Raw genomic sequence first — 19195 nt, 5'->3', positions numbered from 1 at the left:
AAAACCCCAAACTGAACCCAAAGTTCCTCTGTGGTCTCCACCCCCCCCCTCCCCAGGGTGTCTCGGCCCAGCTGTGGGGTGCAGGGGGCCCCCCCACCCCGGCTGGGGGGGGCAGGGGATGGGGGGTGCCAGAGAGGGGCCCCCATGGGCTGACGCTCTTTGGTTGGTGCCCGCGGGGGCCAGGGGGTCCCCCCTCTGCACCCACGCGCTGCGGTGGGGGGGGGTTATGGCTTTGGGGGGCACCCACGCGCCCCCCGTGCGGGTGCTGGGGGGGATCCATGCACACCTGTGGGGCGCACACCTGTGCCGTGCGTGCGGAGGGGGGCCGGGGGTGCACCTGCATGCGGGGACACACGTGTGCAGACGTGTGCGTGCAGGGACACGTATGGGCACGGGGGGCACATGCCTGGGGGGCGCCTGCGGCAGCCTCCACACAGGGGTGTGCCTGAAGCGTGTAAATGTATGTATATATATAAATACAAATATATATATATACACTGTGCACACAGACACGTGTGCTCGTGGCGGGGGGGTGGGGGGCTCTTGCCCACGCGTGACCCCCGCGTGCCCCTCTGGACCTGGTGGCGCCTGTACAGGCGCCACACACGCGTCTCCTTACGCACGCGTGTCCCCGCTGGCGTGACATGGGGTGTCATTCCCACCCACCCCCCCCCCCCCCCGCCATCCAGGGGGGTTATTTCTTTTTCGGGAAGAAGCTGAAGCGTTTCTCCTTGTCCTTGCGGGGCAGGGGGGCTTCAGGGGGGGCCGGGGGTATGGGCAGGGGGAGGCTCTGCACCTTCCCGCGGCTGCCCCGACACTCTGTGATGGCCGCGCTCAGCCCCTGCAGCCAGGCCTGCAGCTCCTCCTGTGGGCACGGGGGTCGTTAGGGGGGGCTTCCCTGGCCCCCCAACAGAGTCCCAGCCAAACCCAGGGCCCCCTGGTGATGCCAGTTGCTTCAAGTCTTCCGCAGGCACCCATGTCCCCTCAGGCACTGCCAGCCTCTCACTGTGTCCTCATGGCACCCCTGGCCATCCCCTGCCCCTCTGAGCAAGGCTGGCCACTGCTGACTACATCCGCCAGCCATCCCCGTGTACCCCAGTCACTGCTGGCCACCACCATGTCCCCATGACAACTGCAGCCACCCCATATACCTCTGGGCACCACTGGTGTCCCCCTGGGAACAACCAGCCACCCTGTGTCCCTCTGGGCCTCTCTGACCACCCATGTGCCCTTGGGCACTGCTGACCACCACCACATTCCCCAGCCACCCCGTGCCCCCTGGAATCCACTAGCCACCCTGTGTCCCCCCGGGCCACCCCTCACCTCATCTTTGCCATGGAAAAGCCACTCGCTGCCATTGCTGAGCCTAGGGACAGAGCATAGACACCAGTGCCACGCATGCCCTCTGTGCCACCCCGCAAGGCGCCGCACCCTCACCTGAGCTTGAAGACGTGTTTCTTCTTCTTGTAGCCCGCGGGCACCTCGCAGCGGGCGTCCCACAGCCCCAGGGGCTCCTCGCCCTGGCACGGCAGCCCCAGCGCGCGGCTCTTGGCGTCCTTGAAGAAGGCGAGCTGGCCGCCCCGCAGGACGCAGTACCGCGTGCTCCATGACCTGCACCAGCACCGTGTCACCCTGGGGACACCGCCCCGCCGGGGACACCGCGCTCGCCGCAGCCGCTGCCGTGCCTACCGGTTGGACGCGCGCTTGGTGGCCGCCTCCAGGTCGTGCTTGCGGCCAAGGTAGCCCTCCAGCTGGACGCTGCTGACACGGGCGGGCAGCGTGGCCGGCTCCTCCGGCTCCTCCCGCGGTGGCCGTGGGGTTGGTGACACCGGCTCCTCGTCACCTGTCCTCGGTGCCAGCTGTTGCAAGGCAACAGCACCGTTACGCTGCAGTGTCACCCACCCACTGCCACTGATGGACCTGTGGCAAGGTGTCGTGCCTTCCCAGGTTGCTGTCACGAGTGGGTCATAGACCTCGGTCTGGTGGCCTGGGGGTAGGTCACCCCCAGGTCTCCATACCAGTGACATCACCAGCTCCAAAATATGGGAACTGGTGTCTACTGGGAGGGCCCCAGTGAGTGGCTGGATGCCAATGACCCCACCGGTGAGAACTGGTGACTGCTGAGAGGATGGCTCAGCATCCCCTTCCCAGATGTGATTCCCCCACTGAGTGTCTGGGATCCTGCAGTGAGTCCAGCCCTGGGACCCTCCATGCAGTGCCAGTGACCCCACCAGATGCAGTGTGTGGGAACTGATGGCTATTAGGAAGACCCCAGTGAGCACCTGGGACATTGTCCAGCCCTGGCACTCAGTGTGGTGTCAGTGTGTGTGTGTGTCCATGTGTCCAGCTCCAGTGTGCAGGAATTGGTGGCTACTGGGAGGACCCCAGTGAGCAGCTAGGACATGGTTCAGCCCTAGGACCCCCAGATCTCAGTGCCAGTGACCCCACCAGGTCCAGTATGTGGGAACTGGGAAGACCCCAGCAATCAGCTGGCACCCTCAGCATAGTGCCAGTGAAGCCACCAGCTCCAGTACACAAAACTGGTGGCTACTGGGAGGACACTAGTGAGAGGCTGGGACATGGGCCAGCCCTGGCAGCACCCAGTCTTGGTGCCAGTGTCTCCTCAGATTTGGGGTGATGAAGGCTAGATGAGCAGTCCTGGGAGCCACCTCAGTGTTGTCGTCAGCCTAAGGGACATGGAGACAGTGAGAAGTCTGGTTGGGGACCGTGGCATCAGTGCCATCATCTCAAGGCATCAGTGGTGCCTGACGAAGGGGATGCCTATCCAGCTGGGTGCCACAGGAGGGGCTTGGTCAGGCCCCCTGTCCCCAAGGAGCCAGGAGATGCCCATGTCCCCCGGCAGGCAGTGATCTTGTCCCAGATGTGTAGTCAGGGTCCTTGTCCCCCAAGCAGGCGAATGTGATCTTGTTCCCAGGGCGGCAGGAGATGTCCCAGGTAGAGGGGGCTTCTGTCCCCAAGCAGGGAAAAGTGTCTGTGTTCCTGAGCTGGCAAAGACCACCCTGTCCCCAAGGAGCCAGAAGATTCCCATGTCCCCCAGAATGCAGAGCAGGACCCTGTCCCCCAGGAGATGCCCATTTCCCTGAGCCAGCAGAAATGTTCTTGTTCCCAAGCAGGTTCTCCAGAATCCTGTCCCCACAGGGGAGAGTGATCTGGTCCCCAGGGATCCAGAAGATGGCCATGTTCCCGAGCAGGCTGGCAGTAAGCACGGAGGACTCCTGTCCCCAAGCAGTTGAAAGTGGCCATGTCCCCAAGCAGGCAGAGAGGATCCTGTTCCTGAGCAGCCAGAAGATGTGCATGTCCCTGTGCTGGCAGAAATTATCTTGCCCCAAGGAGCCAGGAGATGCCCATGTCCCCAAGCAGGCAGAAGAGGCAGAAGGGGTTCCTGTCCCCGAGGAGCAAGAGGATGCCCATGTCCCTGAGTAGGCTGGCAGTAAGCAGAGAGAGCAACTATTCCCAGGCTGATGAAAATGGCCATGTCCCCAAGCAGGCAGAGGGGTACACTCTCCCTGAGCAGCCAGAAGGTCCCCACATCCCTGATCAGGCACAAATGAACTTGTTCCCGTGTAGGCACTCAAGGATCCTGTCCCTGGGCAGGGGGGAGTGACCTGGTCCCTGAGGAGCCAGGAGATGCCCTTGTCTCTAGGCAGGCAGAAGAGGCAGAAGGAGAGATTCCTGTGCCCAAGCAGGCAGAGCCACAGAGAGCCATCGTGGTGTCCCTGCACAGGTAGAGCACGTGGGAGAGCAGAGAGCTGGCAGCGAGCACAGGGGCTGGCACACGGTGACAATGCCCTGTGGGCGACGATGCCTGCCTCGCAGGGTGACAATGCTGCCGGGTGTAATGATGCCCCACAGGGTGCTGATGCCTGTAGAGTGACAACGGTCCCACAGGATGATGATGCCCCACAGGGTGACAATGCTCCATACAGTGACTGTGTCTCTTGAGGTGATGATGCTCCATAGGGTGATAATGACCCACAGGGTGAAAATTCCCTGCAGGGTGCTGATGTCCTGCACAGTTCCAGTGATGTCCCGCAGGGTGCTGATGTCCCATACAGCAATGATGTCCCTTGGGGTGACACGGTGGCCCCAGGGCAGACACTCCAACTCTAGCTGCTGCACGGATCCCAGACACACACATACACCACGGGTGCCACTCCCAATGTCACTCCCTTGGGGCAAAGGGGACCTGAAGTACCCCTCTGCCCACCCGGCCTTTTTGGGGTCATTCAACATTTATTCAACACAAGGCAAGGACAAGATGAGGGTTGGGAATGCAGGGATCTGTCAACACAGTGAGGTCATGGTCACAGGGGGTGCTAGGAGCTGTGGGACATGCAGGGACACTTTTTTGCATGCAGGGACACATTTTGCATGCAGGGACAACGTTTTGCATGCAGGAACAACGTTTTGCATGCAGGGACACCTTTTTGGTCGTCGGGGAAGGTAAAAGCTAAACTCAAGAACTGACCGGCTCTGGTCCATCTGTAGTGGGCAGAGAAGTGTCCTGTGTGCTCACATCCTTCTTCTCCTCCTCTTCCTCCTCCTCTGACCTGCACAGGGAGACAGCTGGTCAGCATTCCCATCCTAGACATGATCCCATAGGGATGGGGATGGCTCCCTGTCCCCCTCAAGGGATGAAAGCCCTGTCAGGCTTGACCTTCATCTCTCCTCTTCATCAGCATCAATTTATTGCTCGGAAAAGGCAAATTGCTAAAAAGCCCCTTAATGCTACAACACATCCTTAATGGTTTGAGAAGAGGGATGTGGAAACAGTGTCCCTGGTCACATGGAATGATGGTGGCATTCCTTACCCAGCCTCCAGCTCCCCATCCAGATCCAGGCAGTAGTCGGGAGCTTCGGAGCGCGCCGTCCCGTCCCACACCAGCCCCTCACGCAGAGACCGCCCGCCAAGGAGCTCCAGCTGCCAGGCAAGGAGTGAAGGTGGTAAGGGATGGGGGGCAGACTGTGCCAGGGCAGGCAGAGGCCTCATCCCAAGCCTTTCTCACCGTTGTCAGCTTCCTGAGGGCAGCAATGCGCTCCTCCCAGGTGGCGGAGGACTTCTCAAAAGCCTCATGCCGCTTCAGCAGCTTCTCCACCGCATCCACTGTCTGCCCGTAGTCGCTGCTGGCCAGGTAGGGCTCCTGAGCCATGAGCCACGACTCAGCCACCGAGGCGTCGCGGGAGAACTGGCACACCTCCAGCACTGTGGGAGGGATGGGCAGCACTCAGCCCCTGGACCACCGACCCTGCCACCCCCGGCACTGCCACACTCCTCCTCGGCACCCCCAGCGCACTCACGCAGCCGCAGCCGCTCCCAGCGCTGCTCCCACGTCTCCATCATGGCTTTCCTCTTGTCCACCAGCTCCACCAGCTTCGCCTTGATCTGTGAGGGGATGCTGTTAGGGAGTGGCCCAGATGGCATCATCCCCACCACTCCCCATCCCTGATTTCCTCACCTCTGGTGAGTCCTGGTGCTTGCGCTGCAGCAGCTTCTTGCCCAGCTCGATGCAGTCGGTGAAGTTCTTGCCTCGAGCATCCACCTCAGCCTTAATTCCCTGGTGGTATTTCATCAGCAGCTCCACCGAGGAGACATCCCTGAGGACACAGAGGTGCCAGGGTCAGTGGTGCCATCGGTTCCATGCCCCATCCCGGGTGCCCGCTGGGTCCATCCATACCTGGGTTTCTCCTGTGTCTCAATCTGCCGGACAGTGCTCTCCATCCAGGAGAGCAGATCCCGTGCCATGCTGAAGAAGCGGTGTTTGTCGGCTGTGTCCGTCAGCCGTGCCCGGCGCCCGCTGCATGCTTCCAGCAGCTCCTGCAGCGCTTGGGACACCTCCTGCTCCTTCTCCTGGATTCCAGCCGCCTTCTCCCCAGCATAGGCAGTCTGCAGGCGCGCTGCTGTCTCCCGAAACTGCTGCACCTGCACGAACCACAGAACGGCTTGGGTTGGAAGGGACCTCAAGGACCATTGAGTCCAGCCTCCCACTATGGATAGGGACACCTTCCACCAGACCACAGAGAATGCTGAGTGCTGGCATCCACACCAGGTTGGAGCCTCACCTGTGCCTCCAGCAGCTGGAGGTCCCTCTCAAAGGCGTTGTGCATGCGGTGGAAAGCCTCCACCGTGCCAGCATCCTCGCCCAGATCCTGGGGCAGTTCCTGGCGCCGGGTGGCGATGAGGGCCAGCAGCTCAGCACCGTCGTAGAAGTATTTATGGAGGTCATGGGAGGCGGCGAGGAGCTGCATGCGGGTGTCAATCAGCTCCAGAAGGTCGGCCCAGCTCTCGTTCAGCCCGTCCTTCCACTCAGCTATGGTGGCTGCCTCGATGTGCCCCGCATCAATGAGGTCCTCAATGGTCAGGTTCACCCGGTCCACGCGCTCCTGCCCCACGCTCCCTGTCTCCCGTGCGAACTCACGAAACTTCTCTCGCAAGAGCTGCATGGAGGGAAGAGAAGAGTCAAGTCACCCCCCTCAAGTCACCCACCAGTACTTACTGCCACATCCACAGCATCATTCTCACCATGACATGGTCCAAGTCCTGCCCCATCTCCGGGGAGGAAGCAACCACATCGCGCTCAGCAATCCACTGCTCCAGCTCTTCCACCTCCCGCTTCAGCTGGAAGAGGTTGGACATGTTCTCCAGGCGCCGGCGGCGCTCCTCAGCCGCCTCCTTCAGCCCCGCGTAGTGCTTGTCCACCTGGCCCTGCAGCCGGATGATCTGCTCCCTGCGCGGCCCCGGCACACAGACACCCAGTTCTCACCCTCGAAAAAATGTCCCCAACCCACCCGTGTTGACATCCAGGGGGGTTGAGGGTGAAGGACCCTTTGTGCTCCCCATATCCCTCTCCGACCACCTCCCTGCCCAACTGGAGCAGCCGACACTGCCAGAGCTCCAGCTAAACCCCGCACCCACACGGTTCTGAGGGCACGGGGTTGTCATGAAGGACAGGGGACACGTGGTGTAGCACCTACCCCTCGGGGTGGCCGGCAGAGAGCAGCTGCTGTGCCCTCCCTGCCAGCTCCTTGATGGTTTGTCCGTAGTCCTCGATGGAGCGCAGCTGCCGGACATGTCTCTTCAGCATCATCAAGCAGCTCTCCTCATCCTATGGCATGGAAAACATCCATGCCATCAGCACCTGGCATGGCTGGGGGACAGTGACTAGGGTCTAGACTCAGTGCCTGCCCTACGGGAATGTCCTGGCTCCGTCTGGTGCCACAGGGAGCAACGGTGAGCTCAGAGGGGCATGGCATGGAATGGGATGGATGCTGTGATGGCATGGAAACGACACATAAGAGCAGGGCACACCACAGTGTGTCACATGTGGACAATGTTCAGCAGAACAGTGTGGCACCGCCTGGGTCAACACAGGACACCCCGGCAAGGCACAGCCCAGTGCACCACAGACCCCCAAACATGGAGCACCACATGGAATCACTCCTCACCTTTGGTTTCTCCTCGGGTCCCATGAAGAGTTCCTGCTCGCTGACCCAGGCCTCGGCCTCGTCAGCATCCAGGTAGTACTGCTGGGCCTCTTCAGCCTCCCGCAGGCGCCGGTGCCGGGCAGCCGCCTCCTCCTGCAGTGTCTCCCACAGCGCCCGCAGCTCCTGCACCTGTGCCGCCAGCTCCGGGCCCGGCTCCTCGCCGCTCCCCGCTGCCTCTCCCCGGCTCAGCACCTCGCCCAGGCGGGGGGCATGGCCCGCCAGCTCCTTCTGCAGTGTCTGCCGGCAGGAGGGAAGTCACAGTGAGACTCACCCATGGGATGGATCCCAAGGGACCACCCGGAATGGTGGCTGCAGTACCCAGGCTCACCTCATTCCTCTTGGTCAGGCGCTGCACGCTCGCGAGGTCAGTGCCGTGATCTGTTGATCTCGCCAGGGAAAGCCGCTCCTGCACCCACAACTATGGGAAGGAGCACCCACTGAGCCCCCTGCAGCACCCATAGGTACCCCCAGCCCCCCAAGCCCCTGCCACAGCAAGGACACTCACCGTCTCATCCTCCAGATCCCTCCCCAGCTGGTACATGGCCTTGGCAGTCTCCAACTCCTTCCTCTTCCTCTCCAGTGGCTCCAGCAGCTCAAGGACTCGCTGCCGGAGCATCTGCTCCTGCCTCGTGGTATCTGGCACATCCCCAGTACCAGTGGTGCCCTGCCACCCCAGTTCCTCCAGCTCCTTCATCCATGTTCTCACTTGCTCTTCCAGTCTCTGGTGGGGCAAATCCATGTGAGTTAGGGATCTGAGCCAAGATGGAGAACCCCAGTCCCATTTGGGAAGAAACTCCATCATCTTGGACCTCCCGCCCCTTCCCAAAGGACCCTGTGAGGTGCCAGTACCCACCGTCAACCTCTTCAGCAGCAGGTTGGTGGCGGTGAGGTCCTTGACCTTCTCAGCATGGCGCAGCTCCTCTTGGGCCCGCCCCAGCCAGCTCTCCAGCTCCCCGTAGCTCCGGGCGTACAGCGCCGTGCGCTCGGCCTCGAACAGCTGCCGGCCCTTGTCCTCAGCCGCGCCGCGCAGCTCGGCCCAGCGCCGCCGCAGCTCCTGCAGCCGCTGCGCCACCGTCGCGCCATGCTGCGGCTTGCGCCCGGCCAGCTCCGTCCCCTCCTGCGGCAGCAGCACAGAGCGGGGTGGTCACTGCGGCACAGGCACATCTCACCCATGCAGCAGGCTGGGAGCATTCCAGAGTCATGGAACCTCTCAGCACAACGAGTCCAACCATTCCCCCAGAACTGCCACGGCCACCAGTAACCCATGTCCCCAGATGCCATGTCCACAAAGCTTTTAAATCCCGCCAGGCATGGGGATTCTACCACCACTATGGGCAGAATGTGCCAGGGCTGTACAACCCTTTCCCTGAAGAAATTTTTCCTGATACCCAATCAAAATCTCCCCTGTGAAACTTGAGGTTGTTTCCTTTCATCCTTTCCCTTATTTCCTGGGAGAAAGGTCAACCCCCAACTGGCTGCACCGTCCCATCAAGGAGTTGTAGAGAGCAAGAAGGTCCCCCTGAGCCTCCTTTTCTCCAGGCCAAGCCTCCCAGCTCCCTCAGCAATTCCTCATGCTCCAGACTCTTCCCCAACTCCATCCCCCCTCTCCGATCACAGTGCTGGCACCCACCGCCTCAATCTTCTCCAGCCAGCTCTGGTTGGGTGCCAGCTCAGCCATGAATGCCTGGTGCTTCTGCCACTTGCTGTGGAGACCACGGGCTTCTCCATAGGAGACATCCTGAGCCATCAGCATCTTCTCATCCACCCAGGCATCAAACTGAAGAGAGAGGTGTCAGTGCTCAGCCGGTGGGGACCCCCCAGGGATGCCACCAGCCATGCTGCATTCCTACCTCACGGCAGCTCTGCAGGAAGGTCTGTAGGTCGTGGTTGTCCTGCATCAAACCCACTGCCTCCTCCACCTTGTCCATGACAGCTCCATGCCTAGCAGGGAACCATGGATGTGCAGCATCAGCCCCGCTGCCCACACACTGCCCACCCATCCGCCAGCCCTGTGCCGGACTCACCGCTCCTGGAGAGTTCGGCACTTCTCAGAGATCTTCTCAGCAAAGATGTTCTCCTCAGCCACCAGCTTGGTGCCACCAACCACCACCTCTGGGACCTTCTTGGCATTGCTCTCCACACCAGCACGAAAGTTCTGGAAGCGGTGCAGGGCAGCAGCCGAGCCCTCCAGCGTGGAGGGCAGCTCCAGGTGGGACAGCGTGTACTCCTGAGGGGCACAGCAAGGGATCAGCGCATGATCACCCGTTTTTGGGATGCCTGTGAGACCCAAAGGACATCGCTTGAGCACCCACCTGCTTGGTGAGGAGGATCTCCGCCTGCTTGGTGTCGCGAAGGAACTCCTGGAAGTTGCGGCACTGGGTGAGGAAGCGCTTCCGAGCCTCTGCCATCTTGCCCAGGGCAGCCCAGCCGTCCTTCACGCCGCCCAGGCGCTGCCGCAGCCCCTCGTATTCGGGGTCCGTCTGTCCCCCCAGCACCCGCTCCCCCGCCTCCACCAAGGCGGCGAAGGCTCCCGCATGCTCCTCAGCATCGCGCCGGGCCGCTTCGTGCCGCTGCAGCATCTCCTCTGCCTCCCCCAGCGACGCCGGCACCTCATCGACGGCCGCCACGGCTTTCTGAGCGCCGAAGAGCCACGCCTGGAAGTCATCCAGGTCCTGCAGGAAACTCCGGAGCTGCCCGGCTTCCCCCAGGGACGCTGCGCGCTCTGCCAGGGCCGTCTGCAGCTCGTCCCAGGCCGAGGTGGCCATGGCCAGCTTCTGGGCCACCTCGGTGGCCGCCTCGGGCCGCTCCTCGGCCAGGCGCTCGGCTTGGGAGCGCAGGGCGGCCAGGCGGTCCTGGGCCACAGCCAGCTCCCGCTCGATGCCGTAGAGCTTGCGCTGGGTGGCCAGGACGCCGGCCAGGTCACGGCCCAGCTCGGCCGTGGCCTCCACTGCTCGGGCTTTGCTCCGCAGCCATTTCTGGGTCTCCTCGGACTCCAGGTTGTAGTTGAGGAGGCGCAGCGCCGAGCCCACCGCCCGCCGGCGCTCTGACACCAGCTCCCGGAACCGGCCCCACCTGCGGGACAGAGGCGGGGGATGGCGGAGAATGCACCGACACCGTGTCACCCGCCAGCCCCGCCACCACCGGCACCACCGGCACCGTACCTCTCGTTGAGCTGGTCCCGGCACGGCCGGACTTGGGGGCTCCGGGGGTGCCCGCTAGCCAGGAGCCCGTCGGCGGCCTGGTTGACCGCGGCGATCTGGGAAGCCACGGTGGCCATGTCTTGCTCCAGCCCGTCCAGCCTGTGGGAACGTCCAGGCTTAGAACGAGCAGCAGCTCAGGACAGGGCACGGCAGCACCGCCACGGCGGGGGCTCCTTCCTACCTGCGCTGCGTCACGTCCAGGTCCTCCAGCGCCTGCGGCACCTCCAGCTCCGCCAGCCAGGTCTCCTTGGAGCCCATCCAGAGATGGCAGGCGTCGCTCTCCCCGAAAACAGTGTAGAGGTTCAGGGCATCCTGCAGCTGGCGGCCGCGGCGCTCAGCCAGCGCGGCCGCCTCGGCGTGCAGCTCCCTCAGGGCCGCCAGCCGGCTCTGCGCCTCGGGGCCGGCGCGCAGCTCCGGCGGGAAGCCCTCGGCCTGCTGAGCCAGCCTGTCCAGCTGCTCCCGGGCGGCCGCCAGCTCGTCCAGCAGCTCCTGGTGCTGCCGCAGCAGGACGAGGGTGCGGGATTCATCCTGGCCCAGCTCCTCGGCGGCCGCCCGCCGGCGGGCATCCTGCAGCCCCTCCGCCAACTCCTCCACCTCGGCCTGGAACTGGAAGAAGCCCTCGGACTCCCGCAGGCCGCGCCGTCGGAACGCCGCCAGCTCTTCCAGCTGCGCCCACAGCGCCCGCACGGCCGCCCCCCGCTCCCGCAGCTGCTCGGCCGCCCGGCCCGCGGCCGCCAGCCCCTCGGCCACTGCCAGCGTCTGCTCCAGCCGCCCGCCCCGGCTCCGCAGCTCGGCCTCGAAGGCAGCGTGCCGGCGCTGGAGCAGCAGCACGCCCGGCAGGTCCTTCCCGAAGTCCAGGGAGGAGTAGAGCTGCTCCTGCTCCTTGATCCAGCTCTCTGCCTCGTCTAGCTCCCACAGGCAGGTCCAGAGGGAGCGGGATTGCTCCAGCAAGGCTCTCCTCCGCGCCGCCAGTACCTGCAGCTCTCGCCGGCACATCTCCAGGTGGCTCACGCGGTCCCGGATGACTTTGGGGTCACAGGGACGATAGCCTGGGCAGGGAGCAGGGTGAGTGCTCATCAGGACAGTGTCCTGCTTTCCCTTTGCCATGCCAGGGATGCAGGGGTGTCCTGGCACACCTACCCTCAGCGTCAGCAAAGCGGAGGGCGGCAGCGCTGATGGCCCGGGTCTTCTCTGCCTGTATAGCCATGTCGGCCTCCAGCAGACGGTGGGTCTGCAGAAGCTCCTCTGCTTCCAGAAGGTGCTTCCCAGATTCAGGAGATGCCAGTTTCACCTGCAGGAGACCCTCAGCTATTACCCACTGACACCGAAAACTCAGGACCAGCACCCCGACATCTCATCTCCCTCCTTGGTGAGCTCCCACCAACACCTGGTGGGACAAAGACACCTCACCCATGGTGACACTCAATGCCCACAGCTCACCTTGACCTCATCCATCCAGTCGATGCAATGGAGCATCTCCTGGAATAGGTGCTGTAGGGTGAGGTTCATCTCCAGGCGCTGGCGCCGGGCAGCCAGCAGCTCCAGGAGCTGCTCCCAGAGCCGCAGGATGTTGTCCTTCCGCCCGTTGATGCGCTGGATGTCATGGTAGCCCTCCAGCTCCAGTTCCTTGGCCACTGCCTCGATGGCTTGCACCCTCTCCCTGTAGGCAGCTGTGTCTGTCTCAATGGCCTCATGCTTCTTCTTGGCCGCTTCCACCGCCGCCAGGTCCTGCCCAAAGTTGTCCTGCCCAGCACAAAGCCCATGGTGAGGCTCTGGTGAGCTCCCCAGGGCAGAGGGTCCCTGGGATGGGTGGTGCCCCTCCTCACCTGGGCCACCAGGCGCTGGTTCTCGCTCAGCCAGGCCTCCCGCATGGCTGCTTTGCGGTCGAAGCGCCGTGCCAGCTGCTCCAGCTTCTCCTGACGGATCAGCTCGTTGCGCAGCGCCAGCTCCCGCTCATGCTCTGCTTTCTCCAGCTGCTCCCAGGCCTGGGGGAAGGTGGCACTGGACAGGTGGCACATCCTCCATATCCCACATCCTCCCACCCACCCGTGTCTTGTTCTGCTGGTGACCCCCAGGTGGAGGAACACAGCCTGCCATGGGATGGATCAGTCCTGTCCCAGTATGGATCCAGCATGTCCTGGTATGGACCTGAACTGCCTCAAGAGATGGACTTAACCTGCTCTGGGACCCATCCCAGCCTGCCCAAGGACCTGAACTGCTCAGGGATGGACCCAGTCTCCCCAGGAGAGGAGTTCAGTTTCCCCCAGGAGACAGCCCCCAGCTACCACAGCAGACGGAGCCCGTACCCGGTTGATGTCAGAGACCAGGCGCCCCTCGTGTGGGGTGTAGACACGCTGGTTGTTGGCCCTCATCCGTGACTGGATGGTGAAGAGCAGCACCTCCAGGTTGCCCTTCTCCTGAAACCTGCCCGAGAGAGAGCTCAGTGTTGCGCACCCTTGGGTGCCCCACACTATCGGGTGAGCATGGGGAGCAGGGGGCTCTTACTTGGGGGGCTTCTCCACGGTGCGGTAGGTGCTGAAGGCTTGCAGCTGGTGCTGCACCCCAGCCAGGGAGTTGGCGAAGCTGCGGCTGTTGAGGGAGGCAATGGTCTGCTCAATCCACGTGAGCAGGTCGGACGCCAGCCCCCCATAGCCCTCAATCATCCGCTCCGTCTCCTTGGCGTGCTCGATGACCTGTGGCGGGACCAGGGATGAGCATGAGGGGCTGGCACCCCAAGAGAACACCCCTGACCACTTCAATCCCATTCCCTACCTTGCCCAGGCGCCGTCCCTCCACCTCCAGCACCTTCATCTTGGAGAAGTAGTGGTAGAAGGCCACCACATAGGTGATGATGGACTTCTCATCGGGGTTCTCCGTGAACACATCTGCCCGGTGCGAGTGAGAGGTGTCACTCCTGACCCAACCTCAACCCACTTCACAGGCCACCACAGCCTCATGAGGTCCCTCCTGTGCCCACCCAGGCCCTCCTTCCATGTATTGAACCTCTCTGTGCTCCAGGCTCTGGAGCCTCGGAATGTCACAGGAGAAACTGAGGAAGGAGGACTGGCAGCAATTGCCTCACCTTCGGGGTCGAGGAGAGGGGTGATGCCCAGGTGCCGCTCTGCCACGCTGAACGCATGCTCCAGGTTGTGCCGGGCATTGGATTTGGTAAGGTTTTGGAAGTCAACCAGCTCAGGCCTGGGGACAGAGGGCATGAGACAGCAGTGACATACCTGTGGGACATCTCTCGGTGCCACTCCCACCCCAGTGCCTGCTGCTGTGCCACCTACCTGTGCCTGTGGATGAGGGCATTGAAGGCCAGCCCGTCCTTCCAGCTCGAGGTGAAGTTGGTGACATTCACATGGGGGTACCTGCGATGGGGACAGGGTGTCACTGTCACTCTCTGGACACTCACAGACCCTGACACGGTCACGTGAGGGTCCCACCACCTACCCTGCTGTCTTCATCTGGCACCAGAGCAGCAGTGCATCCCTGGCAGAGCGTGTCTCCCGGCCCTCCTGTGTCTCCACGATGATGTCCTGGATCTGGGGGCCAAAGGACATTCTGGGGTTGGAACAGCAGTTCCATGGAGGATGGCTCCCATCTGGGAATGAGGTGTGGAGCAGAGGGATGCCCCAAACCACCTGTCCTCACCTGGAAGCGGAGGATGATGGTCCAGATGAGGCCAAGAACAAGGCGGTGGTTGCCATCCACAATATCGTGGGAGCCCATGTTCTCCAGGTGCACCCGCTGCTCCTTCAGGAACTGCAGCGCCTTGTCCACGTTCTCCAGGCAGTGGATCCGCATCCGGCCCTTGGTGGGCTTGGGCTGGGGCATGACAGTGCTCAGCACGCTCCCTCCCACACCAGGCACCCCAAGCCCTGCCCAGGCACACCCCCACACCCATGCTGCCACCCCAACCCTTGGCCAACACCAAGAGGAATGGTGTAGCGTGCCATGGCAGGCCACAGGTCCCAGGGTCTCCAGCTGGATGGGATTCCTACCAGAAGCTCTCCTGACAGCACTTCCAGCAGCTTGATGAGCACCCGTCCGTCCCGGAGGTCCATGTAGAGGTCTGAGATGCGGCAGGTGACACGAGCCAGGTGCGAGTTCACCCACTTGGTGAAGGTTTTCTTCTGCACGGCCTCCCGCTCGTCTGGAGGGACAGCAGGCATGGGGTCACCGACAGTGGGGACAACCCAGGTGGGACTGAGGGGACCTGCCACCCACCTGCCAGAGCTTTGATGCGGGAGCGCTCGAAGAGCCGCGCGGAGCTGTTGTCGTTGTCCAGCTCATCGTCGGACGCGTCCCAGCGGACGTTGATGCGGCTGTAGTGCTGCTGCAGCTCCAGCTGCTCGTAGTCATTGGCCGAGGTCATGGTCCCAGTGTGCCCCGGCCCGGTGGCCGTTGGCTACCGGTGAGAGGCCCCTGGGGACAGCGGGACCGTGAGCATCAGTGCGGCCGCGGTGGCTCACTGGCCCTGCGGCACGTGGGGATTTGCGGCTCAGAGCCTCGGGATAAGCTGCTCAGAGGGATTTAGCCTCACCCCACCCAGGTGTTGGGGGGGCACCTGGCAGCTGCCCTCTCCAGGACCACCGTGCTGAGCCCTGCCGAGCTCTGCTAATGGCTATTTACAGAGCTGAGTCCCCACCCAGGTCCCTCTGCTCGGCTGAAACTCCAGCCCAGGTCCCCAGAGGTATCCCCCCAATCCTTGGATGCCCCCAGGGAAGGGGCTGCTGCTCACTCCCACCCCGACCCCTGTACCACACAGGGGCTTTACCAGCACTGGTGGCAGAAAGTGGTTGACAGCTGCCGGCAGGGGGGGGCACCCACCCCCGGGGACATTTGAGACACAGATAGGACATGGCTGGTATCTAAAAATGCCTCTGAGCAGCTGTCGTTGGCTGCTGGGGCCCCTGAGGGGTGCGAGGAGATGAGATGGGGCTCCCTACAGCCAGCAGCATGTCGAGGACCTCTCCTGCAACCCAGAGCTGCCCAGAGCCCTCAGTAGTGGGTGCCAGGGGGAACCCCGTGTGCCCCAAATCCCTGCTGTCCCCGTGAGCTGTGACAACCCATGGGCCCCCAGCTCCCCCTCGGATGCCCCGGGCATCCCCCATGTGCCCCCTGGCAGGGTTATCAGGGCGGCCCAGGCTGTGCCACACCCCAACTCTGCACCCTAATCGGGGCACCACAGGCAAGGCCTTGGCTTGGACCTGGAGGCACTGGGAGCGTGCAAGGACATGGAGGAGCGTGCAGGAGTGTGGGCAGCACAGCAAGGACACTCGGGAGCACACCAGAGTGTGCAAGTACAAGAGAGGGCACGGAGAAGGGTGGCAGAGTGTGTACCTGTGAGCCAGGACACGCAGGGACTTGTCACAGCATCCACATGTGAACGAGGGCATACAGAAGTGTGACAGAGTGCGCCTGTGAGCAAGGACACACAGGGACATGCCAGAGCGTGCACAGGTGAACAAGGACAAGTAGAAATGTGCCAGAGTTTGTATGCCAGAGCAAGGACATGCAGGAACACACCAGAGTGTGCATGGGACACACACGACAGGCACTCGCATGGGTGCAGGGCCATGCAGATGTGTACCAGAGCAGGCAGGAGGGCAGCCCCTCATGCCATGACTCCGTGCCTCTGCCAGAGCACCCAGCTCGCCCTGGCAGGAAAGCCTTCTGGGATTTTGGGGACAAATCTGGGGATTTTGTCCCCAAAACTTCAGGGACTGCCAGCAGTTTGGGTGTGCTAAGTTGTGTCTGGTCTCTGCAGGAGGGACCAGTTCTGACGGTGCCCCCGACAACACAGCAGCGGGGCCATGGCTGCGAGCATCCAAGGAGGAGAAAGAGGAGGAGGAGGAGGAGGAGGAGGAGGAAGAGGAGGAGGAGGAGATGATGCCGAAGGGAGCCACATCAGGCCCATGGGAGCATTCCGAGCGCGGGCGCTCACCCACCCTTTAAATCTCCCTCCGCCACACCGGCGCCTTCCGAGCATCCCTCCCTGCCACAGCCACGCCGCCACCAGCGCCCGCCACCCGGGAATTGTCATTCCTGCCGCTCAGCGTGCGGAAAGCTGGGAATGCCAGCATGCCGGCCTCGCCGCCAGCATCCTGCGGCCATGGCCCGGGCAGCGTCGCCTTCCCTGGCCAGCGGCTCGCCTCGGTGAATCAGCACTTCCCGGTTAGGGGCTGGCACTGTGCCACCACCACAGTCCCCCCGCTAGGCATAGAGAATGTCCCCCCACACCCCAAGGGCGGCCGGGGCAGTGTTTGGCACCGGGCACTTATGGCACCCTCAAACCCATTCCCTGGCTCAACCCTCACAGCCACAGCATGCTGCCAGCAAGCCCATTTCTAGTGCACAGAAGAAACTCATCAGAATCGCCCAAAACACCCCAAAATTTTGCCCCATCACTGCCACCCAGAGCCTGGTGTGTCCCCATTGCTCCACTCCACCAAAACACTTTGGATTTGGCATCTCCCCCACGTACACAAGCAGCCCTGCTCCGGTTGGGAAGGGGCAGGATCTGGGGGGCATCCCCCAGCCCCCCAGCAGCCCCCTGCCTGCCGGGCGCGGGGCCAGGCCCGGGAGCAGATGGTCCCTCTCGGCACGGCCGCGCGGCACAGCACGGGGCACCCAGGCATGGAAAGGCACGGCACGGCTCCTCCGGCAGCGCTGCCCTGCCCTGGCCAGGGCTCCCCAGCCACACTCCCACCCGCCAGCAGAATTTGGGCTTCCCCAGGGCCACATGCCGGCCGTGCCAGGACTGTCCCATGTCACCCAAGCCGGTGACACGCACACGTGCTGACACTCCACAGACATTTTTGGCTATAAATAGGCCTCCCCTGCGCACGGCGCTAGCTGAGCCCCAGTCCCTTCTTGGGAGCTGCCCCCCCTGCACCCCAAAACCACCACAGAGTGCCCCAAAACCACATTACAGCTATCAAATACCCCGTGGAGGGCCATGCTGGCGCCCAGCAGGGTTTTCTGGGTCTCCTGTGCTTGCCACTGTCTTTCATGTCACCCCAATCCCCTGGTTTGGGAGCTGGAGATTTATAAAGGGAAAAGCTGGGAAATCAGGCCTGGGGGACCCCTGGGTCATTGGGGTGAGGGTAAGAATTCCCCCAGCCCAATGCCCACTCGTGAGCATCCTCCTGGCACAGGACAAGGGGGACCAAGGGCATGGCACCCCAAAAACCCTTCCCAGTAACTCTCCAGTTAGCCCAGTTGCTAAAAACTGGGGGACAAAGTGGGTTGGGTGATGTTTCCCACCAAGACCCTCAGGACTCGGCTTTTCCACCGTGTCCCAACAGTGCTGGGAGCACCAAGGACTAGTGTGGGGAGCCCTCCAGGGGATGGCGCCCCAGGAAAAGTGTCCCCAGGGTGTCCCCACACTGTCCCCGGGCTGTCCACAGGGTGTCCCTAGAAAGTCACCGCCACTCGCCCGCCCCGTCCTTCCCGAGAGCAGCCCCGAGGGACACGGGATGACAGCAGACCCCCCGCCGCGGGCGAAAAGGGGGCTCAGGCTCCTCGGAGGGCTCTTCACCCTCGCCACCAAACTTTCCTCCGTGCCCACCGTCCCCCCCCCGGTTCCGCGCCCGGTGTTCGGTGCCGCACCACCCCCCCCCGGTATCCCCGGGGCGGGCAGCGCCTGCCGGTGCCCCCCCCCGCGTGTCCCCGGGGAGCGGCGCCTCCCGCTGTCCCCCGGTCCCTCCCGTGCTCCCCGGAGCGGCGCATCCCGGTGCCGCGGGGTCTCTCTCACCTGCGCGGGGCGGCGGGCGGGCGAGCGGCGGCGGCGGCGGCGGGGCCGGTGCGGGAGCGGGGCGGGGGGAGCGGAGCCGCCCTGCACCGCGATATAAATAACATTATCTGGGCGCGCAGGGACATTCCTACCCGGAGCCGGCGGCGCTGCCCGGCCCCGATAGCCCCGCTCCCCCCGGGAGGGCCGGGCCGAGCCGACCGGGCGGGCGGGGACGGGGATGGGCGCAGGGACGGGGACGGGGACGGGCCGCCCGCCCCGCAATGCAGCACAGCGGCGCCCCCCGGCCGCCAGCGCCACCGGCACCGGCAGCAGCACCAGCAGCACCGACACCGGCAGCACCGGCAGCGGCAGCACCGTTGGCGGCAGCATCCTTGGCAGCAGCACCGGCGGTGCCAGCACCTGCGGGCTGCGGAGAGGCGCAGCGCCCCGCCGACAGCGGCGGGGGTCCCCGGCCATCCCCTGCGGCCAGCCCACGTGTCCCCCGCTGGCCCTGGATGCCCCCCAGCTAGTCCCAGGCACCCCTCAGCTAGCCCTAGGTGTCCTCCCGCAGCCGTGTGAGTTCCTCAACTCGTCCCAGGCACCCCCTAGTTAGATCTCTGTGTCCTCCAGCTCCTCCCAGGCACCCCCTAATTTGTCCTGGGTGGCCCCCAGCCGCCCTGGATGCCCCCCAGCTAGTCGGTGGTGCCCTCCATCTAACGCAGGCAGTGCCCAGCTAGCCCTGGATGACCCC

General features: G+C 63.5%; 1 protein-coding gene across 2 annotated transcripts; it reads right to left on the bottom strand.

Moving 5' to 3' along the window:
* Positions 1 to 21: 21 nt before the first annotated feature.
* SPTB (spectrin beta, erythrocytic) lies at positions 22 to 18654 on the bottom strand. 2 transcript variants are annotated; one of them, XM_059473622.1, is made up of 36 exons: positions 18466 to 18654; positions 14934 to 15131; positions 14708 to 14859; positions 14358 to 14531; positions 14157 to 14248; positions 13994 to 14074; positions 13786 to 13901; positions 13476 to 13588; positions 13209 to 13396; positions 13010 to 13127; positions 12530 to 12688; positions 12144 to 12446; positions 11844 to 11994; positions 10885 to 11752; positions 10665 to 10802; positions 9816 to 10575; positions 9528 to 9730; positions 9354 to 9444; positions 9134 to 9280; positions 8357 to 8620; positions 8009 to 8224; positions 7832 to 7921; positions 7465 to 7740; positions 6994 to 7124; positions 6542 to 6746; positions 6082 to 6456; positions 5697 to 5941; positions 5478 to 5616; positions 5320 to 5404; positions 5028 to 5224; positions 4833 to 4942; positions 4490 to 4571; positions 1690 to 1859; positions 1438 to 1611; positions 1324 to 1366; positions 22 to 865 (listed from the first exon to the last, which is right to left on the bottom strand). In XM_059473622.1, the coding sequence occupies exons 2-36, from the start codon at positions 15079 to 15081 to the stop codon at positions 695 to 697; spliced, it is 6975 nt and encodes a 2324-aa protein (XP_059329605.1). In that variant the 5' UTR covers positions 15082 to 15131; positions 18466 to 18654; the 3' UTR covers positions 22 to 694. The 2 variants fall into 2 exon arrangements, with proteins under 2 accessions (XP_059329605.1, XP_059329606.1); XM_059473623.1 differs by lacking the exon at positions 18466 to 18654 and adding an exon at positions 16050 to 16126.
* Between the last annotated feature and the right edge of the window lie 541 nt (positions 18655 to 19195).

This window comes from Ammospiza nelsoni, chromosome 6, assembly GCF_027579445.1.
Source record: "Ammospiza nelsoni isolate bAmmNel1 chromosome 6, bAmmNel1.pri, whole genome shotgun sequence".
Classification (NCBI taxonomy): domain Eukaryota; kingdom Metazoa; phylum Chordata; class Aves; order Passeriformes; family Passerellidae; genus Ammospiza; species Ammospiza nelsoni.
Note: the sequence above shows the minus strand (reverse complement) of the source record. Positions and strands in the feature narration are given on the sequence as shown.

Coding starts and splice junctions, on each gene's coding strand:
- SPTB (XM_059473622.1), bottom strand. CDS start 15,081: ATGACCTCGGCCAATGACTACGAGCAGCTGGAGCTGCAGCAGCACTAC. Junction 14,075..14,156: donor TGCCAGATGAAGACAGCAGG/GTAGGTGGTGGG, acceptor TCCCCATCGCAG/GTACCCCCATGTGAATGTCA. Junction 5,405..5,477: donor AGCACCAGGACTCACCAGAG/GTGAGGAAATCA, acceptor ATCCCCTCACAG/ATCAAGGCGAAGCTGGTGGA.